The sequence below is a fragment of the Mobula birostris genome, chromosome 13 (assembly GCF_030028105.1).
Source record: "Mobula birostris isolate sMobBir1 chromosome 13, sMobBir1.hap1, whole genome shotgun sequence".
Lineage (NCBI taxonomy): Eukaryota > Metazoa > Chordata > Chondrichthyes > Myliobatiformes > Myliobatidae > Mobula > Mobula birostris.
In genome coordinates this window covers 24,304,758-24,325,667 of record NC_092382.1, presented here as the reverse complement: position 1 = coordinate 24,325,667, position 20,910 = coordinate 24,304,758, and the positions used below count along the sequence as shown (strand labels likewise).

General features: G+C 42.8%; 3 protein-coding genes across 4 annotated transcripts in view; 2 read left to right on the top strand and 1 right to left on the bottom strand.

Moving 5' to 3' along the window:
* The window catches only part of LOC140208591 (uncharacterized), a 51,924-nt gene extending 31,951 nt beyond the window's left edge, over window positions 1-19,973 (top strand). For both annotated transcript variants that reach the window (XM_072277368.1, XM_072277369.1), the window contains exon 2: window positions 8,052-19,973. In XM_072277368.1, coding sequence (XP_072133469.1) covers window positions 8,371-10,758 — 2,388 coding nt within the window. In that variant the 5' untranslated portion in view covers window positions 8,052-8,370 and the 3' untranslated portion in view covers window positions 10,759-19,973. The remainder of the gene's footprint in view (window positions 1-8,051) is intronic.
* The window catches only part of LOC140208596 (uncharacterized), a 587,054-nt gene that overhangs the window by 66,920 nt on the left and 499,224 nt on the right, over window positions 1-20,910 (top strand). The gene's annotated exons all lie outside the window — the stretch shown is intronic.
* Window positions 1-20,910, bottom strand: part of LOC140207854 (uncharacterized) — a 144,865-nt gene that overhangs the window by 109,065 nt on the left and 14,890 nt on the right. The window lies entirely within an intron of this gene.

Here is a 20,910-nt window from a genome sequence, read left to right as displayed (position 1 = left end):
TCTTTTCACAACACAGCCGGTATGTACAGACCATGTGAGATCCTCGGTGATGTTTATGCCAAGGATCTTGAAGCTGTTCACCGTCTCAACCCCAGATCCACTGATGCCAATAGGGGTGAGCCTGTCTCCATTCCTCCTGTCGTCCACAATCAGCTCCTTTGTTTTTTTAGATTAGATTAGATTCAACTTTATTGTCAGTGTGCCAAGTACAGATACAAAGCCAATGAAATGCAGTTAGCATCTGACCAGAAATGCAAAGAATAGTGTTATTTACAAAATAACTGAGAATAAAAAGTAAGTACTACAGCACACAAATATAAAAGTACGGAGACAGTACAATACGGATGCAATACTGCTTCGTGCTGTGATGTGAGGTTCAGCAGCATCACAGCCTCAGGGAAGAAGCTCTTCCTGTGCCTGCTGGTGCGGGAGCGGAGGCTCCTGTAGTGCCTAGCAGATGGGAGGAGAGTAAAAAGTCCATGGTTAGGGTGAGATGCATCCTTGATAATGCGTTTCGCCCTTCCCAGGCAGTGTTTATGGTAGATGTTCTCAATGGTGGACAATTAGGTGCTGATAATCCGCTGGGCAGTTTTCACCACACAGTGGAGTGCTTTGTAGTCCGAAACGGGACAATTGCCATACATCTCAGGATTGCTACCTGTGCTAGGTGCCAGTGAGGGTAGGAATAGGATGCTCTGGAGGAGGAACAAGTGGCTGAGGAACTGGTGTAGGGGGCAGGGTTTCAGATTTCAGGATCATTGGGACCTCTTCTGGGGCAGGTGGGACCTGTACAAGAGAGACGGGTTACACTTGAACCACAGGGGGACCAATATCCTTTCAGGGAGGTTTGTTAGTGCTATTGGGGAGGCTTTAAACTAGATTTGCAGGGGGGTGGGAACCAGAGTGCCAGAGCTGACAGTGTGGCTGGGGTGAAAATAAATGATGTTGAAAGTTTAAGCAAATCTGCTGATATAAAGGTTGTGAGTGGTGGTAAAAATCTTCTGAGGTGTATATATTTCAATGCTAGGAGTATTGTGGGGAAGGCGGATAAGTTGAGGGCGTGGATTGACACGTGGAATTATGTCGTTGTAGCAATTAGTGAAACTTGGCTGCAGGAGGGGCAGGACTGGCAGCTTAATATTCCAGGGTTCCGATATTTCAAATCTGATCGAGGCAGAGGAATGAAAGGTGGGGGAGTAGCATTGCTTGTTAGGGAAAATATTACAGCAGTGCCCAGGCAGGACAAATTAGAGGGCTTGTCTACTGAGTCCTTATGGGTGGAGCTGAGAAACAGGAAAGGTATAGCCACATTAGTGGGATTGTATTACTGACCACCCAATAGTCAACGAGACTTGGAAGAGCAAATCTGCAGAGAGATAGCAGGCAACTGCAGGAAACATAAAGTTGTGGTGGTAGGGGATTTTAATTTTCCATACATTGATTGGGACTCCCATACTGTTAGGGGTCTAGATGGTTTAGAGTTTGTAAAATGTGTTCAGGAAAGTTTTCTAAATCAATATATAGAGGGACCAACTAGAGGGGATGCAATATTGGATCTCCTGTTAGGAAACGAATTACGGCAAGTGACAGAAGTCTGTGTAGGGGAGCACTTTGGTTCCAGTGATCATAACACCATTAGTTTCAATTTGATCATGGACAAGAATAGATCTGGTCCTAGGGTTGAGGTTCTGAACTGAATGAAGGCCAAATTTGAAGAAATGAGAAAGGATCTAAAAAGTGTGGATTGGGACAGGTTGTTCTCTGGCAAAGATGTGATTGGTAGGTGGGACGCCTTCAAAGGGGAAATTTTGAGAGTGCAGAGTTTGTCTGTTCCTGTCAGGATTAAAGGCAAATTGAATAGGAATAAGGAACCTTGGTTCTCAAGGGATATTGCAACTCTGATAAAGAAGAAGAAGGAGTTGTATGAAATGTATAGGAAACAGGGGGTAAATCAGGTGCTTGAGGAGTATAAGAAGTGCAAGAAAATACTTAAGAAAGAAATCAGGAGGGCTAAAAGGAGACATGAGATTGCCTTGGCAGTCAAAGTGAAGGATAATCCAAAGAGCTTTTACAAGTATATTAAGAGCAAAAGGATTGTAAGGGATAAAATTGGTCCTCTTGAAGATCAGAGTGGTTGGCTTTGTGCGGAACCAAAGGAAATGGGGGAGATCTTAAATAGGTTTTTTGCGTCTGTATTTACTAAGGAAACTGGCATGAAATCTATGGAATTGAGGGAATCAAGTAGTGAGACCATGGAAACTGTACAGATTGAAAAGGAGGAGGTGCTTGCTGTCTTGAGGAAAATTAAAGTGGATAAATCCCCAGGACCTGACAGGGTGTTCCCTCGGACCTTGAAGGAGACTAGTGTTGAAATTGCGGGGGCCCTGGCAGAAATATTTAAAATGTCGCTGTCTGCAGGTGAGGTGCTGGAGGATTGGAGAGTGGCTCATGTTGTTCCGTTGTTTAAAAAAGGATCGAAAAGTTATCCGGGAAATTATAGGCCGGTGAGTTTAACGTCAGTAGTAGGTAAGTTATTGGAGGGAGTACTAAGAGACAGAATCTACAAGCATTTGGATAGACAGGGGCTTATTAGGGAGAGTCAACATGGCTTTGTGCATGGTAAGTCATGTTTGACCAATCTGTTGGAGTTTTTCGAGGAGGTTACCAGGAAAGTGGATGAAGGGAAGGCAGTGGATATTGTCTACATGAACTTCAGTAAGGCCTTTGACAAGGTCCCGCATGGGAGGTTAGTTAGGAAAATTCAGTCACTAGGTATACATGGAGAGGTGGTAAATTGGATTAGACATTGGCTCGATGGAAGAAGCCAGAGAGTGGTGGTAGAGAGTTGCTTCTCTGAGTGGAGGCCTGTGACTACTGGTGTGCCACAGGGATCAGTGCTGGGTCCATTGTTATTTGTCATCTATATCAATGATCTGGATGATAATGTGGTAAATTGGATCAGCAAGTTTGCTGATGATACAAAGACTGGAGGTGTAATAGACAGTGAGGAAGGTTTTCAGAGCCTGCAGAGGGACTTGGACCAGCTGGAAAAATGGACTGAAAAATGGCAGATGGAGTTTAATACTGACAAGTGTGAGGTATTGCATGTTGGAAGGACAAACCAACGTAGAACATACAGGGTTAATGGTAAGGCACTGAGGAGTGCAGTGGAACAGAGGGATCTGGGAATACAGATACAAAATTCCCTAAAAGTGTCGTCACAGGTAGATAGGGTCGTAAAGAGAGCTTTTGGTACATTGGCCTATTAATCAAAGTATTGAGTATAAGAACTGGAATGTTATGATGAGATTGTATAAGGCATTGGTGAGGCTGAATCTGGAGTATTGTGTTCAGTTTTGGTCACCAAATTACAGGAAGGATATAAATAAGGTTGAAAGAGTGCAGAGAAGGTTTACAAGGATGTAGTCGGGACTTGAGAAACTCAGTTACAGAGAAAGGTTGAATAGGTTAGGACTTTATTCCCTGGAGCGTAGAAGAATGAGGGGAGATTTGATAGAGGTATATAAAATTATGATGGGTATAAGATAGAGTGAATGCAAGCAGGCTTTTTCCACTGAGGCAAGGGAAGAAAAAAACCAGAGGACATGGGTTAAGGGTGAGGGGTGAAAGTTTAAAGGGAACATTAGGGGGGGCTTCTTCACACAGAGATTGGTGGGTGTATGGAATGAGCTGCCGGACGAGGTGGTAAATGTGGGTTCTTTTTTTAACATTTATGAATAAATTGGACAGATACATGGATGGGAGGTGTATGGAGGGATATGGTCCGTGCGCAGGTCAGTGGGACTAGGCAGAAAATGGTTTGGCACAGCCAAGAGGGGCCAAAGGGCCTGTTTCTGTGCTGTACTTTCTGTGGTTTCTATGGTTTAACACTGAGATGCAGTTGGTGAGTATGCTCTCAATGGTACAGTGGTAAAAGTCTGTCATATCCTGGGACAGAGGTGAGCTTTATTGATGCTCCGCAGGAAGTAAAGACGCTGTTGCGCCTTTTTGATCAAGATGGAGGAGTTCAGGGACCAGGTGAGATCCTCGAAAATGTGGACACCAAGGAATTTGAAGCTTGATACACGATCCACTACAGTTCCGTTGATGTAGATTGGGAGTGTGGCTCCTAGCATGCCTGAAGTCCACAATGATCTTGGTCTTCTGGGTGTTAAAGGCCAGATCATTGTTGGCACACCACGCAGCCAAGTGCTGGACCTCATCCCTGTAGGCTGTCTCGTCATCCCCTCTGATCTGGCCAACCACCATGGTGGCCTCTGCGAACTTGATTATGGAGTTAGAACCATGTACAGGAACGCAGTCATAGGTGAAGAGGGAGTACAGAAGAGGGCTCAGCACACAGCCTTGAGGCACGCCGGTGTTCAGGGTGAGAGTGGAGGAGGAGAGGTTATCTAACTGATTGGGGTCTGTTAGTCAGAAAGTCCAAGGTCCAATTGTAGATGGATGAGCTGATAGCAAGCTGGCGAAGTTTGGTGATCAGCTTGAAGGGGCTTACAGAATTGAATGCCGAACTAAAGTCAATGAACAGCATTCTGACGTAAGAGTTGGGGCTGTCCAGGTGGGTCAGGGCAGAGTGAAGTGCCGTGGAGATGGTGTCCTCTGTTGACATGTTGGTGCGATAGGCAGATTGATGGGGGTCCAGGATAGTGGGCAGACAGGATTTCAGATGTGACAGAACCAGTCTCTCAAAGCACTTTGCAATGATGGGGGTGAGTGCAACTGGGCGGAAATCATTCAGGCTCGTGGCAGTGGAATGCTTCGGCACTGGCACGATGGTGGTGATCTTGAAGCTTGTGGGGGACAACACCCTGGGCCAGGGACAGATTAAAAATGTCTGTGAAGACCCCGGCCAACTGTCCTGCACAGACTCTGACCACACGGCCAGGTATTGCATCCGGACCAGCTGCCTTCCATACATTCACCCTGCTCAGGGTCCACAAACATCGGAGGTGGAAAGTGAGAGAGACAGTTCACCAGGTGGGAGATCCGCTTTGAGGGTGACCTCCTTGTTCCCTCGATCAAAGCGAGCGTAGAAGTAATTGAGCTCATCAGGGAGGGTAGCAGAGCTGGAAGGGGGCACAGTACTAGGAGGTTTGAAGTCTGTAATGACCTGTATGCTATGCCACATGGGCTGGGGGTCAGAGGAGTTGAAATGCTCCTCGATTCTCTGTTTGTAAATGTGTTTAGCCTGAGAGATTCCCCTCCTCAGGTTGGCCCTGGCTGAGCTGTAAGCCTCCTGGTCTCCAGACCTGAAGGCTGAATCTCTGGCTTTGAGCAGGAGGTGAACCTCTCTGTTCATCCATGGTTTCTGACTGGGGAAAACTTTTATTTGTTTTAGTGATGTCTCTCTATCTACACACTTGTTGATGTGCTCAAGGACAGAGTTGGTTTATAAATCAATGTTAATCTGAGAGTCTGTGATGGTATGGGCAGCAAACGTGCTCCAGTCTGTGTGCTGGAATTGGTGCTGAAGAGCAGAGTCAGCATCCTCCAGCCAGATCTTAATAGTCTTCATTGTGGGTTTCACACGTTTAGTGACCGGGCTATACTTGGGAAGCAGAAACAATGAAAGACGGTCGGACTTTCCCAGGTGGGGGAGGGTAGTGAGTTTGCAAGCATCAGCCACATTTGTGTACACATGATCTGAGGTTTTATTCCACGTGGTGGTGCATAATACATTTTGGTAAAATCTTGGAAGCACGGTACGTAGGTTACAATGATTAAAGTCCCCAGCGACAGTCAAAGCTCCATCTGGATGCAATGTCTGCAGCTTGCTAATAGCAGCACTGAGGTCTTTCATGGCTACTTTAGCATTAGCATCCAGTGGAACATAAACTGCGACAGCAATGATGCATGTTTTGTGACAATGAGGGGAGGTTGTTTTCTTGACACCAGTCAGATGTTGTTCAGACACCAGATACAGTCAGCAATCAAATGGTTGAGCCTGGAGCCTTCTCCTCCCCACCCTCCCGCCACCTTCTTTATTGGGCCTCTGCCCCTACCCTCTTCAGTCCTGACGAAGGGTTATGGCCCGAAATGTTAACTGATCATTTCCACGGATGCTGCCCGACCTGCTGAGTACCTCCAGCGTGTTGTGAATGGTGCAATGAATGTGCTGAGCTGTGTATATCACAATGCAAGAAGCATCGCAGGAAAGCCAGATGAGCTCAGGACAGGGAATTATGATATTGTAGCCATTACTGGGATTTGGTTGCACCCAACATCTGAGGGATTTAGAGGGACAAATTTGTACAGAGATCGCAGACCATGCCAAGGAACAAAAGTTGATTCAGTAAATGATTTTAACTTTCCATGTATTGACTGTGAATCCCATACTGTAAAAGGACAAGATGGGGTGTAGGTTGTCAAATGTGCCCTTAATCAGTACGTAGAATTCCCGATGCAGAAGTGTGCAATGATCTGTTAGGAAATGATACGGGGCTGGTGACAGAAATTAGTGACCATAATGCCATGAAATTCAGGATAAATATGGGAAAAGAGAGGTCTGGACCATGGGTTGAGATTCTAAATTGGAGAAAGGTCAATTTTAATGGTATCAGAAAGGATCTAACAAGTGTGGTTTGGGACAGGCTGTTTCCTGGCAAAGGAGTACTTGGTAAGTGGGAGGCCTTCAGAAGTGAAATTTTGAGGGTGTAGGGATTGTATGTGCCTACCAAAATAAAAGTTGAAAGGTAACTGGTGCAGGGTACCTTGGTTTTCAAGAGATATTGAGGCCCTGGATATTTTGTTCCCCTAAATGCCTCAGACTGTTGGGTGATACCAAGACTCACTAATGACTACATTATCATAATTCCACCGCCTGAGCCCATCTGACTTTTTTTTTTAGTCATCATCTGTTGGTTTCTAAAAGCTTCCCAGTCGTTTTTGCTCTTTTGTTTGCCCTCCCTTTGGCTTTTATGTTGGCTTTGGCTTCTCATTTCATCCACAGTTGTGTCTTCCTGCATTTCCAATGCTTCCACTTCTTTGGGATGTATCTATCACTCAGCTCCCGAATTGCTCCCAGAAACTCCAGCCATTGCTGCTCCATTGTCACTCCTACCTTTTCCCTTCCAAACAAGTTTGACCAGCTTCTCTGTCATAGAAACATGGAGAGGTTCAGTACGGAAACAGGGTATTTGGCCCATCTAGTCAATGCCGAAAAAAACATTTAAGGTCTCTACTGCAAATACCTGCACTGGGACTTTCGCCTTCAGATGCCTGCCATCCAGGCTCCCATCCAAACTTCTTTTAAATGGTGAAACCGAGCTCATATTCACCACTTGAGTTGACATCTCATTCCACACTCTCACGACCATTTCAGTAAAGAGCTTTTCCAAATGTTCCTGTTAAATTTTCACCTTCTCCACTTACCCATGACCTCTGGTTGTCATCCCACCCAACCTCAGTGGAAAAAGCTGCTTGCATTTACCCTATCTATACCCTCATAATTTTGTATACTTCCAACAAATCCTCAAAGCAATGTATAATTTCCTTCTTTATGTTTAGAGCCTTTTTTAGGTGTATAAGCTAATGAGGGGCATTGATCATGTGGATAGCCAGAGGATTCTTTCCCAGGGCTGAAATGGCTAACACAATTGGGCATAGTTTTAAGGTGCTTTGAAATAGATACCGAGGGGATGTCAGGGGTAAGTTCTTTACACAGAGAGTGGTGGGTGCGTGGAATGCACTGCCAGCTATTTGTGTGAGAGGGTTTCAGTTACTGTGGGGCCAGGCACCCATGCAGCTCAGTGGGAACGGAATAATGCCAATGGAGAGAGTCAAACTGAGCCAGGTCACAGATTGGAGATGGCAGAAATGCCACATTCTTAGAGAGACAGGAAGAGCATCAGAGAATTTGGTGGTCATTCCAGATACCAGCACTGTGCCCAGTTAGAAGATGATTTCTCTCTCCACCTTGGGTTGAACTTCACTGTAACAGTGTGAAGTCAGTTCACAGCTTGACAACTCAAGGGATCTCATCTGAAATGTTGTCCTACACCCATTGATGGATTTTGTAAATATTTTTACAGGTTAAAAATGACAAGGAATTTGTCTACGGGAATCTCGAACACAACACGACAGTTTTGCTGTCTCTGTACAGATATTTAAGAAGTGGAGCAAGGGATTCACTCGATCATCCTTCCTGCTCCAACTGTGGGGAGGGATTCACTTGGTCATCTCAACTGAAGGTACATCAGCAAGTTTACACTGGGACAAGGTCATTCAACTGTTCTGTGTGTGAGAAGGGATTCAGTCGGTCTTCCCACCTGTGGACACACCAGTTAGTTGGGCAAATTGCTAGTCATCTGCTGAATTTGTAGGGAAGGATTCACTTGTTCATCTGACCTAATGGCTCACCAGCGAGTTCACACTGGAGACCGGCTGTTCACCTGCTTGGACTGTGGGAAGGGATTCACTGAATCATATAAGCTACTGAGACACTGGTCAGTTCACACTGGGGAGCAGCCGTTCACGTGCTCAGACTGTGGGAAGGGATTCCCTTGTTTCTCTAAACTGAAGGTACATCAGCAAGTTCACACTGGGGAGCGGCTGTTCACCTGCTTGGACTGTGGGAAGGGATTCACTGAATCATATAAGCTACTGAGACACCAGTCAGTTCACACTGGAGAGCAGCCGTTCACGTGCTCAGACTGTGGGAAGGGATTCACTGAATCATTTAACCTACGGATACACTGGTCAGTTCACACTGGCGGGAGGGCGTTCACGTGCTCAGACTGCAGGAAGGGATTCACTCGCTCATCCCAACTGAAGGTACATCAGCGAGTTCACACTGGGGAGAGGCCGTTCACCTGCTCAGTCTGTGGGAAGGGATTTACTCTGTCATCTCGGTTACTGAGACACCAGTCAGTTCACACCTGGGAGTGGCCGTTCACCTGCTCAGACTGTGGGAAGGGATTCACTCTGTCATCTGCACTGAAGGTACATCAGCGAGTTCACACTGGAGAGAGGCGATTCACCTGCTCAGACTGTGGGAAGGGATTCACTCGATCATTCCAACTGAAGGTACATCAGCGAGTTCACACTGGAGAGAGGCCGTTCACTTGCTCAGTGTGTGGGAAGGGATTCACTTGCTCATCCCTACTGAAGGTACATCAGCGAGTTCACACTGGAGAGAAGCTGTTCACCTGCTCAGACTGTGGGAAGGGTTTCACTTGCTCATCTCAACTGAAGGTACACCAGCGAGTTCACACTGGAGAGAGGCCGTTCACCTGCTCAGACTGTGGGAAGGGATTCACTTCGTCATTTAATCTGAAGGTGCATCAGCGAGTTCACACTGGAGAGAGGCCGTTCACTTGCTCAGACTGTGGGACAGGATTCACTTACTCATCTCAACTGAACATACATCAGCGAGTTCACACTGGGGAGTGGCCGTTCACCTGCTCAGACTGTGGGAGGGGATTCACTCGTTCATCTCAACTGAAGGTACATCGGCGAGTTCACACTGGGGAGAGGCCGTTCACCTGCTCAGACTGTGGGAAGGGATTCATTCAGTCATCTGAACTGAAGGTACATCAGCGAGTTCACACTGGAGAGAAGCCGTTCACCTGCTCAGACTGTGGGAAGGGTTTCACTTACTCATCTCAACTGAACATACATCAGCGAGTTCACACTGGAGAGAGGCCGTTCACCTGCTCAGACTGTGGGAGGGGTTTCACTCGTTCATCTCAACTGAAGGTACATCGGCGAGTTCACACTGGAGAGAAGCCGTTCACCTGCTCAGACTGTGGGAAGGGTTTCACTTACTCATCTCAACTGAACATACATCAGCGAGTTCACACTGGAGAGAGGCCGTTCACCTGCTCAGACTGTGGGAGGGGTTTCACTCGTTCATCTCAACTGAAGGTACATCGGCGAGTTCACACTGGAGAGAAGCCGTTCACCTGCTCAGACTGTGGGAAGGGATTCACTTGCTCATCTCAACTGAACGTACATCAGCAAGTTCACACTGGAGAGAGGCCGTTCACCTGCTCGGACTGTGGGAAGGGATTCACTTGCTCATCTCAACTGAACATACATCAGCGAGTTCACACTGGAGAGAGGCCGTTCACCTGCTCAGACTGTGGGAAGGGATTCACTCGTTCATCTCAACTGAAGGTACATCAGCGAGTTCACACTGGAGAGAGGCCGTTCACCTGCTCAGTCTGTGGGAAGGGATTCACTCAGTCATTTAATCTGAAGGTACATCAGCGAGTTCACACTGGAGAGAGGCCGTTCACCTGCTCAGACTGTGGGAAGGGATTCATTCAGTCATCTGAACTGAAGGTACATCAGCGAGTTCACACTGGGGAGAGGCCGTTCACCTGCTCAGTCTGTGGGAAGGGATTCACTTGCTCATCTCAACTGAAGGTACATCAGCGAGTTCACACTGGAGAGAGGCCGTTCACCTGCTCAGACTGTGGGAAGGGATTCACTTGCTCATCTCAACTGAACATACATCAGCGAGTTCACACTGGAGAGAGGCCGTTCACCTGCTCAGACTGTGGGAAGGGATTCACTCGTTCATCTCAACTGAAGGTACACCAGCGAGTTCACACTGGAGAGAGGCCATTCACCTGCTCAGACTGTGGGAAGGGATTCACTTTGTCCTCTCAACTACTGAGTCACCAGCAAGTTCACACTGGAGAGAGGCCATTCACCTGCTCAGTGTGTGGGAAGGGATTCACTTGGTTGTCTCATCTTCAGAGACACCAGCATGTTCACACAGGGGAGAGGTAGTTCACCTGCTCAGTGTGTGGGAAGAGTTTCATTCGGTCATCCAACCTGCAGAGACACCAGCGAGTTCACACTGGGTAGAGGCTGATCTGCTGCTCAGACTTTGGGAAGAGATTCTCTCAGCCATCGCCACCAAATGTCCATCATTGAGTTCACAATGGGGAGAGGCCGTTCACCTGCTGTGAATGTGTGAAGCAATTCGCTCAGTCATCTAACCATATTTAACTCTCACTTCAGCTAGCAGCTTAATATAGGGGGTGATAGCCCCCAGCCCGGCCAAACTTAAGAAATCTCGTTTGGGTGGATTCTGCACGATGTGACCCCCATTACAAATCAGTACCCTGAAATAACAAACGGTACATAATATACGATTAAACAATTGGGCTTTGTAGTTATTACTTTGACTATAGAGTTAGTAAAGAAAAAATAAAGGAAAATGGCTCACTCTCTCCATTCATGTCTTCTCACCTCTCCCCAGCAAAAGACCGCAAAAATCTCTCTTCCAGACTCACAAGAAAGAACAACATTTCTCCCATTGGATAGCCCTGCACTTCAAAACCCTGTTGTCTCTAGTCGTAATGTAAACTTTGCTGCTACAGAGAAACAGTAACCTCAGCAGTGATACATTACAGAGAGGCCATTACATTAACACTGAAACCTCACAGCATGTTACAGTTGTGACACATTACTGGGTTCACAATAGACAATAGGTGCAGGAATAGGCCATTTGGCTCTTCGAGCCAGCACTGCCATTCACTGTGATCATGGCTGATCATCCACAATCAGTACCCCGTTCCTGCCTTATCCCCATAATCTTTGACTCCGCTATCTTTAAGAGCTCTATCCATCTCTTTCTTGAAAGCATCCAGAGACTTGGCCTCCACAGCCTTCTGGTGCAGTGCATTCCATATATCCACCACTCTCTGGGTGAAAAAATGTTTCCTCAACTCCGTTCCCGTTCTAAATGGCTTACCCCTTATTCTTAAACTGTGGCCTCTGGTTCTGGACTCACCCATCAGCGGGAACATGCTTCCTGCCTCCAGTGTGTCCAATCCCTTAATAATCTTATATGTTTCAATAAGATCCCCTCTCAGCCTTCTAAATTCCAGTGTATACAAGCCCAGTCGCTCCAATCTTTCGACATATGACAGTCCCGCCATCCCGGGAATTAACCTTGCGAACTTGCGCTGCACTCCTTCAATAGCAAGAATGTCCTTCCTCAAATTTGGAGACAAAAATTGCACACAGTACTCCAGGTGTGGTCTCACCAGTACCCTGTACAGCTGCAGAAGGACTTCTTTGCTCCTATACTCAATTCCCCTTGTTATGAAGGCCAGCATGCCATTAGCTTTCTTCACAGCCTGCTGTACTTGCATGCTTGCTTTCAGTGACTGATGTACAAGAACACCTGGATTTCGTTGTACTTCCCTTTTTCTTAAATTGATTCCATTTAGATAATAATCTGCCTTCCTGTTCTCACCACAAAAGTGGATAACCTCACATTTGTCCATATTAAACTGCATCTGCCATGCATCCGCCCACTCACCCAGCCTGTCAAAGTCACCCTGCATTCTCATAACATCCTCCTCACATTTCACACTGCCACCCAGCTTTGTGTCATCGGCAAATTTGCTAATGTTACTTTTAATCCGTTCATCTAAATCATTAATATACATTGTAAACAGCTGCGGTCCCAGCTCTGAACGTTGTGGAACCCCACTGGTCACCGCCTGCCATTCCGAAAGGGACCCGTTAATCGCTACTCTTTGTTTTCTATCAGCCAGCCAATTTTCAATCCATGTCAGTACTCTGCCCCCAATACCATGTGCCCTAATTTTGCCCACTAATCTCCTATGTGGGACTTCATCAAAGGCTTTCTGAAGCTCCAGGTACACTATATCCACTGGCTCTCCCTCGTCCATTTTCATACTTACATCCTCAAAAAATTCCAGAAGATTAGTCAAGCACGATTTCTGCACTGGGGAGAAAGTTTCAATAAGCTGCATGCTGGATATTTGTCCATCACCGTTGCTGAATGCAATTTTGAGAGTGACTGTCGGTGCTGAACTCTACAATTATTGCTGATGCTCACCACACCCAGTTCTGCACCCTGGTCACTGAGCATGGGAGGAGGTTCTTCTGCTGCATATTCACCTTTATTGGGACTGGAGTTTAACGTGGACTGGAGTGGAGAGCGGCCAGTGAAGGAGTGGAGCTTTGAGGCTTTGGCTCGAGAGATTTCAGCGAGCAGAGGCAGAGGATGAGCTTGCTCCCAGTAAGGTAAGGCCGGGAAAGTTTATTTAATTAATTAACTTAGGAGTTAGTAATGGAGGCAGTAGATAGGGCAGTCCAGTGCTCCGATTGTAGGATGTGGGAAGTCAGGGACAGGACAATTGTCTCCGATATCTACACCTGCAAGAGGTGCATCCAGCTGCAGCTCCTGTCAAATCGGATCATTCGGGGGGCAGAGGCAGTAATAGATCAGAGTTTCAGGGAGACAGTCACCCCTAAAAGTCAGGAGACAGGTAGCTGGGTGACTGTCAGGAGAGGGAAGGGGAATAGACAGAAAGAGCAGAGCACCCCTGTGGCCGTTCCCATCAACAATAAGTATACTGTTTTGGATACTGTTGGTGGGGACGACCTACACCTACCAGGGACAAATTGTAGTGGTCACGTCTCTGGCACCGAGACTGGACCCTCAGCTCAGAAAGGAAGGAGTGAAAAGAGGAGAGCAGTAGTGATAGGGGATTCGATAGTTAAGGGGACAGTTAAGAGGTTTTGTGGGAAAGATATAGAATCCCAGTCTGTTGCCTCCCTGGTGCCAGGGTCCGCGATATCTCGGATGGAGTTCTCGGTATTCTCAGGAGAGAGGGTGAGCAGCCAGATGTCCTGGTCCACGTGGGGACCAATGACATAGATGGGAGTAGGGATCAGGTCCTGAAGAAGGAATATGGGGAGTTAGGGAAAAAAAGTGAAAAAGCAGGACCTCAAGGGTGGTAATCTCGGGATTGCTTCCTGTGCCACGAGACAGAGAGGGTGGGAACAGGAAGTCGTGGCAGTTGAATGTGTGGCTGAAGAGTTGGTGCTGGGGGCAGGGGTTCAGATTTCTGGAGCATTGGGATCTTCTCTGGGGAAGGTCTGACCTGTACAACAAGGACGGGCTGCACCTGAACTGGAAAGGGACCAATACCTTGGTGGGCAGGTTTGTTAGAGCTGTTGGGGAGGGTTTAAACTAGATTGTCAGGGGGGGTGGGAATCAGAATGTGAGTGCAGAGATGAGGGTAGAAGGACAAGGGCATGATGCTGTGTGTTCTGAGTTGCTGAGGAAGGACAGGCAGGGACAAAACATACATGTAGCCAGTTCAAGGGGTTGAAATGTGTCTATTCCAACGCTAGGAGTATTAGGAATAAAGGGGATGAACTTAGAGAATGGATCAGTACGTGGAACTATGACGTTGTGGCCATTACTGAAACTTGGCTGGAGGAAGGGCAGGATTGGCTGATGCAGGTACTGGGGTTTAGGTGTTTTACAAGGATTAGGATGGGAGGTAGAAAAGGGGGGAGTAGCATTACTGGTCGGGGATAGTATCACACCTGTAGAAAGGGAGGACGCTGCAGAGGGAGTGTCCACTGAGTCGGTGTGGGTGGAAGTCAGAAATAGGAAGGGATCAATCACTGTGCCGGGAGTGGTCTATAGGCCCCCAAATAGCCCTCGGGACACCGAGGAACAGATAAGCAGGCAGATTTTTGAATGGTGCAGGAAATACAGGGTTGTAGTTATGGGTGATTTCAACTTCCCTCATATTGACTGGCACCTCTTGACTGCAAGGGGGATAGATGGGGCTGAATTTGTCAGGTGTATTCAAGAAGGATTCCTGACACAGTATGTGGACTGGCCGATGAGAGGACAGGCCATTCTGGATCTAGTTCTCGGTAATGAACCTGGTCAGGTGGCAGACATCTTGGTGGGGGAGCATTTTGGTGAGAGTGACCACAACTCCCTTAGCTTCAGCATAGCTATGGAAAAGGATAAAAACAGACAAAATGGGAAAGTGCTTAACTGGGGAAGGGCTAACTATGAATGCATGAGGCAGGAACTAGCGAGAGTAAATTGGAAACAGGTGTTCAAAGGTGCAAGCACAGGAGTAATGTGGAGGAAGTTTAGGGACCACTTGTGCAGGGTTCAGGATAGGTTTGTCCCACTGAGGTAAGGAAAAAATGGTAGGAAAAGGGAACCGTGGCTGACGAAACACGTGAGGCAACTCGTCAAGCGGAAGAAGGAAGCAGATGTTAGATATAAGAAGCAGTCAGAGCCCTGTTGGCCGCTTTTCGATTGCTCCTACCCTGTTTACTTAATTGTCTCTACCAGTCTTTTTTTTTGAAACCTTATTATAATACTTCAATACTGCTTTACTATGGCTGGGAAAAGAACCAGAGCATTTGCAAAAGAAAGAGAAACAGAAGATGAATCCCCAGTCACTTTGGATTCAATCAGTGACTTCCTTAAATCGCAGAAATAGGAATTCTCTGAGGAGTTTCAATGGCTTAACAGCAAATTGGATACAATTCAACAAACTTTATTTGAGCATGAGAACCAAATTCAGGAGAATACTGTGAAGCTAATGACACTTGAAGAGGACATTGAAGATACAATTAAACTCTGCAAAGAGTTATCTTTATCCAGTGATAAAATGCTGAAAAGGATCATCAGTCTCGAAAACAGGAACAGGAGAAATAACTTGCAAATCCTGGGTCTTGAAGAATCAGTTGAAGGCGCTGACCGTTCGAAGTCTTTGCAAACTTTCTGAAGCAGATTTTCCCAGCTTTATTCACTTCTGAGCCGAAGCTCAATCGAGCTTTTCGCTCTCCGACTTTGAAGCCGTTGTCCTCAGCGGCGAAACCCAGATCGGTCAGACTAACCTTTCAGGAGTTTCATATTAAGGGCCTTTTAATTTGCCATACCCGGCGACAAGGAATGATTGATTTCCAAAGTTACATGGTTAGATTTGTGGAAGACTATTCACCTGAAATTTTGACTGATTGCATGAAATATAAAGAAGTTATGTTGGAATTTTATAATGAAGGATATAAACCATCCCTTCGGTTCCCCGCTCATCTGAGTATTGTTTTGAAGAACGGATTGTGAAAAAGAATAAAGTCAGTTGAAGATGCAAAAGATTTTCTGAAGGATGAAGTCTAAAACTGTTATACTTCTTATTTGATCAAGTTTTTTCTTCTGTTAATATGAATTTAAAATAAGGTTTCATTAAGCTTACATTTGGCTGTTCATATATTGTCTTTTGTTTTTTTTGATACTACTTTATTTTATCCCTTTTTGAGGCTTTATTTTAATACAGCTTTTTTGGATTTGTTTAAAGTGACCTTTTCATATTTTCGAATACTGAGTTCTTTTGCTTTTTATGTTGTGTATTGATAGGGACATAATGACCTTGCAAGACTGGAGTTTTTTCTGTCAACAGGATTTTTTTGGGGCCGGTACTTAGTTCTTAGCTCACTGACTGTCTATTGGTCAGCTTTCTCGCTTTGGATGGGGGAGGGCGTAGGGCCTATTTCTCTCTGGGAGCTGTGTTGGGTTGAATATATAATTGTTTGAGATTCCTGCGCCCTAAGGACAAAGAGTTTTCATTCTTCTCACATGTTTATCATTCTTATTCTCAAATTGATTACTTTTTTATTGACTCGTCTAATTCCATCTGTAATCGACTGCAAATATGACATTATCGCCATTTCAGATCATGCTCCAGTGAAACTTTCTATCAAGTTAATGGATACCACTTGTACTAATAGGCAATGGTGATTTAATTCCAATTTGCTTCAAGACCTGTACTTTGTTAAATTTATGAAGGAACAGATTGATTTCTTTTTTTCCAACTAACATTACGGAAGAAATTTCCAAAGGCACAGTTTGGGATGCTTTTAAAGCTTATATCTGCGGACAGATTATTTCTTTTTCTGTTGGTTTAAACAAACATATTAAGAATGAAACATTTTTGTTGGTTGATAAAATTAAAGAAATTGATAAGAAATATTCTATTGCTCCTAGTAAGGAGCTCTACAAACAGAGAGTCGAACTTCAAATGGAACATAACTTATTATTAACATCCTCAATTGAAAATCAATTAATGAAAACTAGAAATAAGTTCTATATTCATAGTGATAAATTGGGTAAATTATTAGCTAATCAATTGAAAACTACTTCAGTTAAATGTCAAATTATCCAGATTCGTAAACATGATGACACTTTGACAGTTGATCATGACGAGATAAACAAAACTTTTGAAGAATTTTATATTTCTTTATACAATTCTGATTTTCCTCATGACTCTAACACTATGCATGATATTTTAAGGAAATTGAACTTTCCAAAATTATCACACAAAGAATGTTCAACATTAGAAACTCCGATGACAGATGAAGAAATAACAATGAATTCTGGCAAAATACCTGGTCCTGATGGTTTTACAGTGGAATTTTTAAAGTTTTTTTTCCTCTATTCTCTCTCCTTGGTCATCTAGAATATTTAAAGAAGCAATCAGATTAGGTAAATTACCACAATCATTTTATGAAGCTTCTATTTCTTTAATTCTTAAAAAGAATAAAGATCCTACTGATTGTGCATCATACAGACCGATATCGCTTTTGAATGTAGACTCCAATTTTTTTTCTAAAATATTAGTGACTAGGTTAGAAAAGGTACTACCTCAAATTATCTCTGTGGACCAAACAGGATTTATTCAAAATCATTATTCATTTTCTTAATATTAGGAGGTTAATGAATATTGCTTATACTCCTTCATTTAACACTCTGGAATGTATTATTTCATTAGCTGCTGAGAAGGCTTTCGACAGAGTTGAATGGCCATATTTAGTTACTGTGTTTGAGAAATGTAATTTTAGTCCGATACTTATATCTTGGATTAAATTGATATATCATTCCCCTGTAGCTTCTGTTTGTAGTAACAATCAAAGATCTTCCTTTTTTTGTTTATCTCGGGGTACTAGGCAGGGATGTTCATTATTATTTGATATTGCCCTTGAACCTTTAGCAATTGCCATCCCAGACTCACCTAACATTTTTGGTATTACCCATGGAAATGAAATGCAGGAGTTATCATTATATGCAGATGATTTGTTATTATGTATCTCTAATCCTGGAAAATCTATTCCTGTTACTTTATTCTTGTTGGCTCAGTTTAGTAATTTCTCTGGTTACAAATTTAAGCTTAATAAGAATGAACTATTTCCCCTAAATATGCAGGTTTCTATTGATGGATGTTTACCATTTAAATTGGTTACTGACTCTTTTATATATTTAGGGGTTAAAATTACGAAAAAGCATAAAGATTTATTTAAAGCTAATTTTTCTACCTTTAATCGATCAGATTAAACTTTTGTTTACTAAATGGTCACCAATGTCTTTATCATTGATCGGTCAGATCAATGTTATCAAAATGATTATTTTGCCTAAGTTTTTATACGTATTTCAAGTGGTGCCAATTTTCATTCCAAAATTATTTTTTGATAATGTTGATTCCAAAATCTCCTCATATATATGGCAGAACAAAAATCCTAGGTTAGGCAAAGGACATTTACAGAAATCTAAAAAGGAGGTGAGGTTTAGCTTTGCTGAATTTTAGATTTTACTATTGGGCAATTAACATTTGATATTTAAGTTTTTGGTTATGAGAGTTGGACGCAACTTCAAGTCCACGTTGGGTGAATCTTGAATGTAATTCTTTACAAGGGTTTTCATTGGGTTCTACTTTAGGGTCTTCGCTTCCCTTTACTCTTTCTAAATTGTATAAACAAATGGATAACCCAATAGTTAAATATACTTGACATATATGGTTTCAATTTGGAATTCTTTTTGGGTTGAATCAATTTACTTTAGCAAGTCCTATTGTATCTAATTTCTTTTTTCAACCCACTACTATAGATTAAGAATATTTGGCTTGGAAAATTAAAAGTAGAGTACGATTTTGTGATTTATTTTCAGATAATTGTTTCACGTCTTTTGAACAACTAATAAATATAATTTGCCTAGATCTCACTTTTTTAGATATTTACAAGTTAGAAATTTTTCTAAAATACTGTTTTTCCTACCTTCCCGAATTTACAAACGTTTGTATAATCAATGGATATTTTGGAAAAACAAAATTAGATTTAAAGCCTCTTCAGAATGGTGTAATAGCAATTATTTATGATATAATTATGAAAATATGTCTAATAAAAATCAGAGTGATTGGGAAAGGGAACTTAAGATTATTGTACCAATTGAAAAATGGGAAAAACATCTTCAATTAGTTAATTCATCTATATGTGCGAAACATGCGTTGATACAGTTTAAAGTAGTAGATAGGGCTCATATGTCTAGGGATAAATTATCTCGTTATTATTCTCATATAAATTCTATCTGTGATAGATGTCACTCTGAGATAGCTTCTCTAACTCAAATGTTTTGGTCATGTCCTTTGTTGAAAAAAATATTGGAAATATATTTTTGATATTATCTCAACTGTTTTGAATATTGACCTACAACCTCACTCTATTACTGCCATTTTTGGGTTACCAATGATAGAATCAAGTCATTTAACCCCTTCAGCTCGTCGGATGATTGTATTTCTTACATTAATGGCTAGAAGATCCATTTTGCTGAATTGGAAAGAGATTAATCCTCCCACCACATTTCATTGATTTTCTCAAACTATGTTGTGTTTAAATTTGAAAAAAAAAATTAGAAGTGTTGTTTATGATCCCTCTATTAAATTCGAAGAAGACTTGGAGGCCATTTATTAAACATTTTCATATGATGTAACTTGACCTTTTCCAAACTTATTTTATTTCTTTGTAATACATGGTGAGAGGAACGGAGTCAACAACACTAATGGTTCCCTTTTTTTAACAATGTTACAAAACAGCCCGTGCCTTTTTTTAGTTCAGTTGATTAACATTGTTTATGTTAGTTTTTTTTTCCGGGATATATTTGTTTTTTTTTTCTTTTTCATGATTTTTTTATATAGATTTTTTTGTTTTATATTGTTCATCTGTATCATGTATGATAGGGAGACTTAATACTCATGTGTCAACTGGGCTTATATTTAACTATGAAAATTACAATGCTGTATTCCCAATAAATTTGTATCAATACTGTGGTATGTTTATTATTATGATACTAATAAAGATTGAAAAAGAGAAAAAAAATATATATGATTGTTTGTTTGAATATCTTACTTTATGGTTTGCTTTCTAGTTTTAATAAGTTATGGCCAGATATTTTTAGTTACATGTTGATTAGTATTTAAAATGGTTTGAAATAGTAACCTATTTAATTTGAATGTGAAAGGGCTGAATCACCCCACCAAAAGGAACAAAGTGTTTGCTTATATTCAAAAATTAAAAGCACCTTTTTTTTTTTTTTACAAGAAACACACATACGCAGCTATGATAGCTTACGTTTTTTTTACTCGGTGGAAGGATATGCAATTCCACTCTTCGTTTAATGCAAAATCATGTGGAGTTTCGATTTTTGTAGGCAATACAATTTCCTTTATTCAGCATAAAGTTGTTTCGGACCCTAATGGTCGATTTGTTATTGTATCGGAGTTCAGACAGTAAATTGATTGTTTTTGCTAATGTTTATGCCCCCAATGTAGATGATCTATGATTTTTTGAAAGTCTATTTTCATTTTTGCCAGATTTGTGTACGTACTCCCTTGTGATGGGAGGAAATTTTAACTGCTGGTTAGATCCAGTATTAGATCGCTCATCTATTAAACCAGCCACACTTAATAAATCAGCTTTGTTTATCCAATCTTTTCTAACCATATGTGGTAGAGTTGATGCTTGGCGATTTCTTCATCTGACGGACAGGGAGTATTCTTTTTTTTCTCTCATGTCCATCATACTTATACTGGGATTGACTTTTTTATTGGTAGTCAAATGATTCTGTTAGTTCAATCGGTTGAATATAAAGAGATTGCTATCTCTGACCACTCTCCTGTAATTCTATTTTTTAAAGCTTCCTGTTCCTATCCCCATGAGTAGATTTTGGCGATTTAATTTAACTCTGTTATCCGATGAAGATTTTTTAAACATTTATGGAGAATCAAATTACTCTTTATTGTTGAAGAAAAT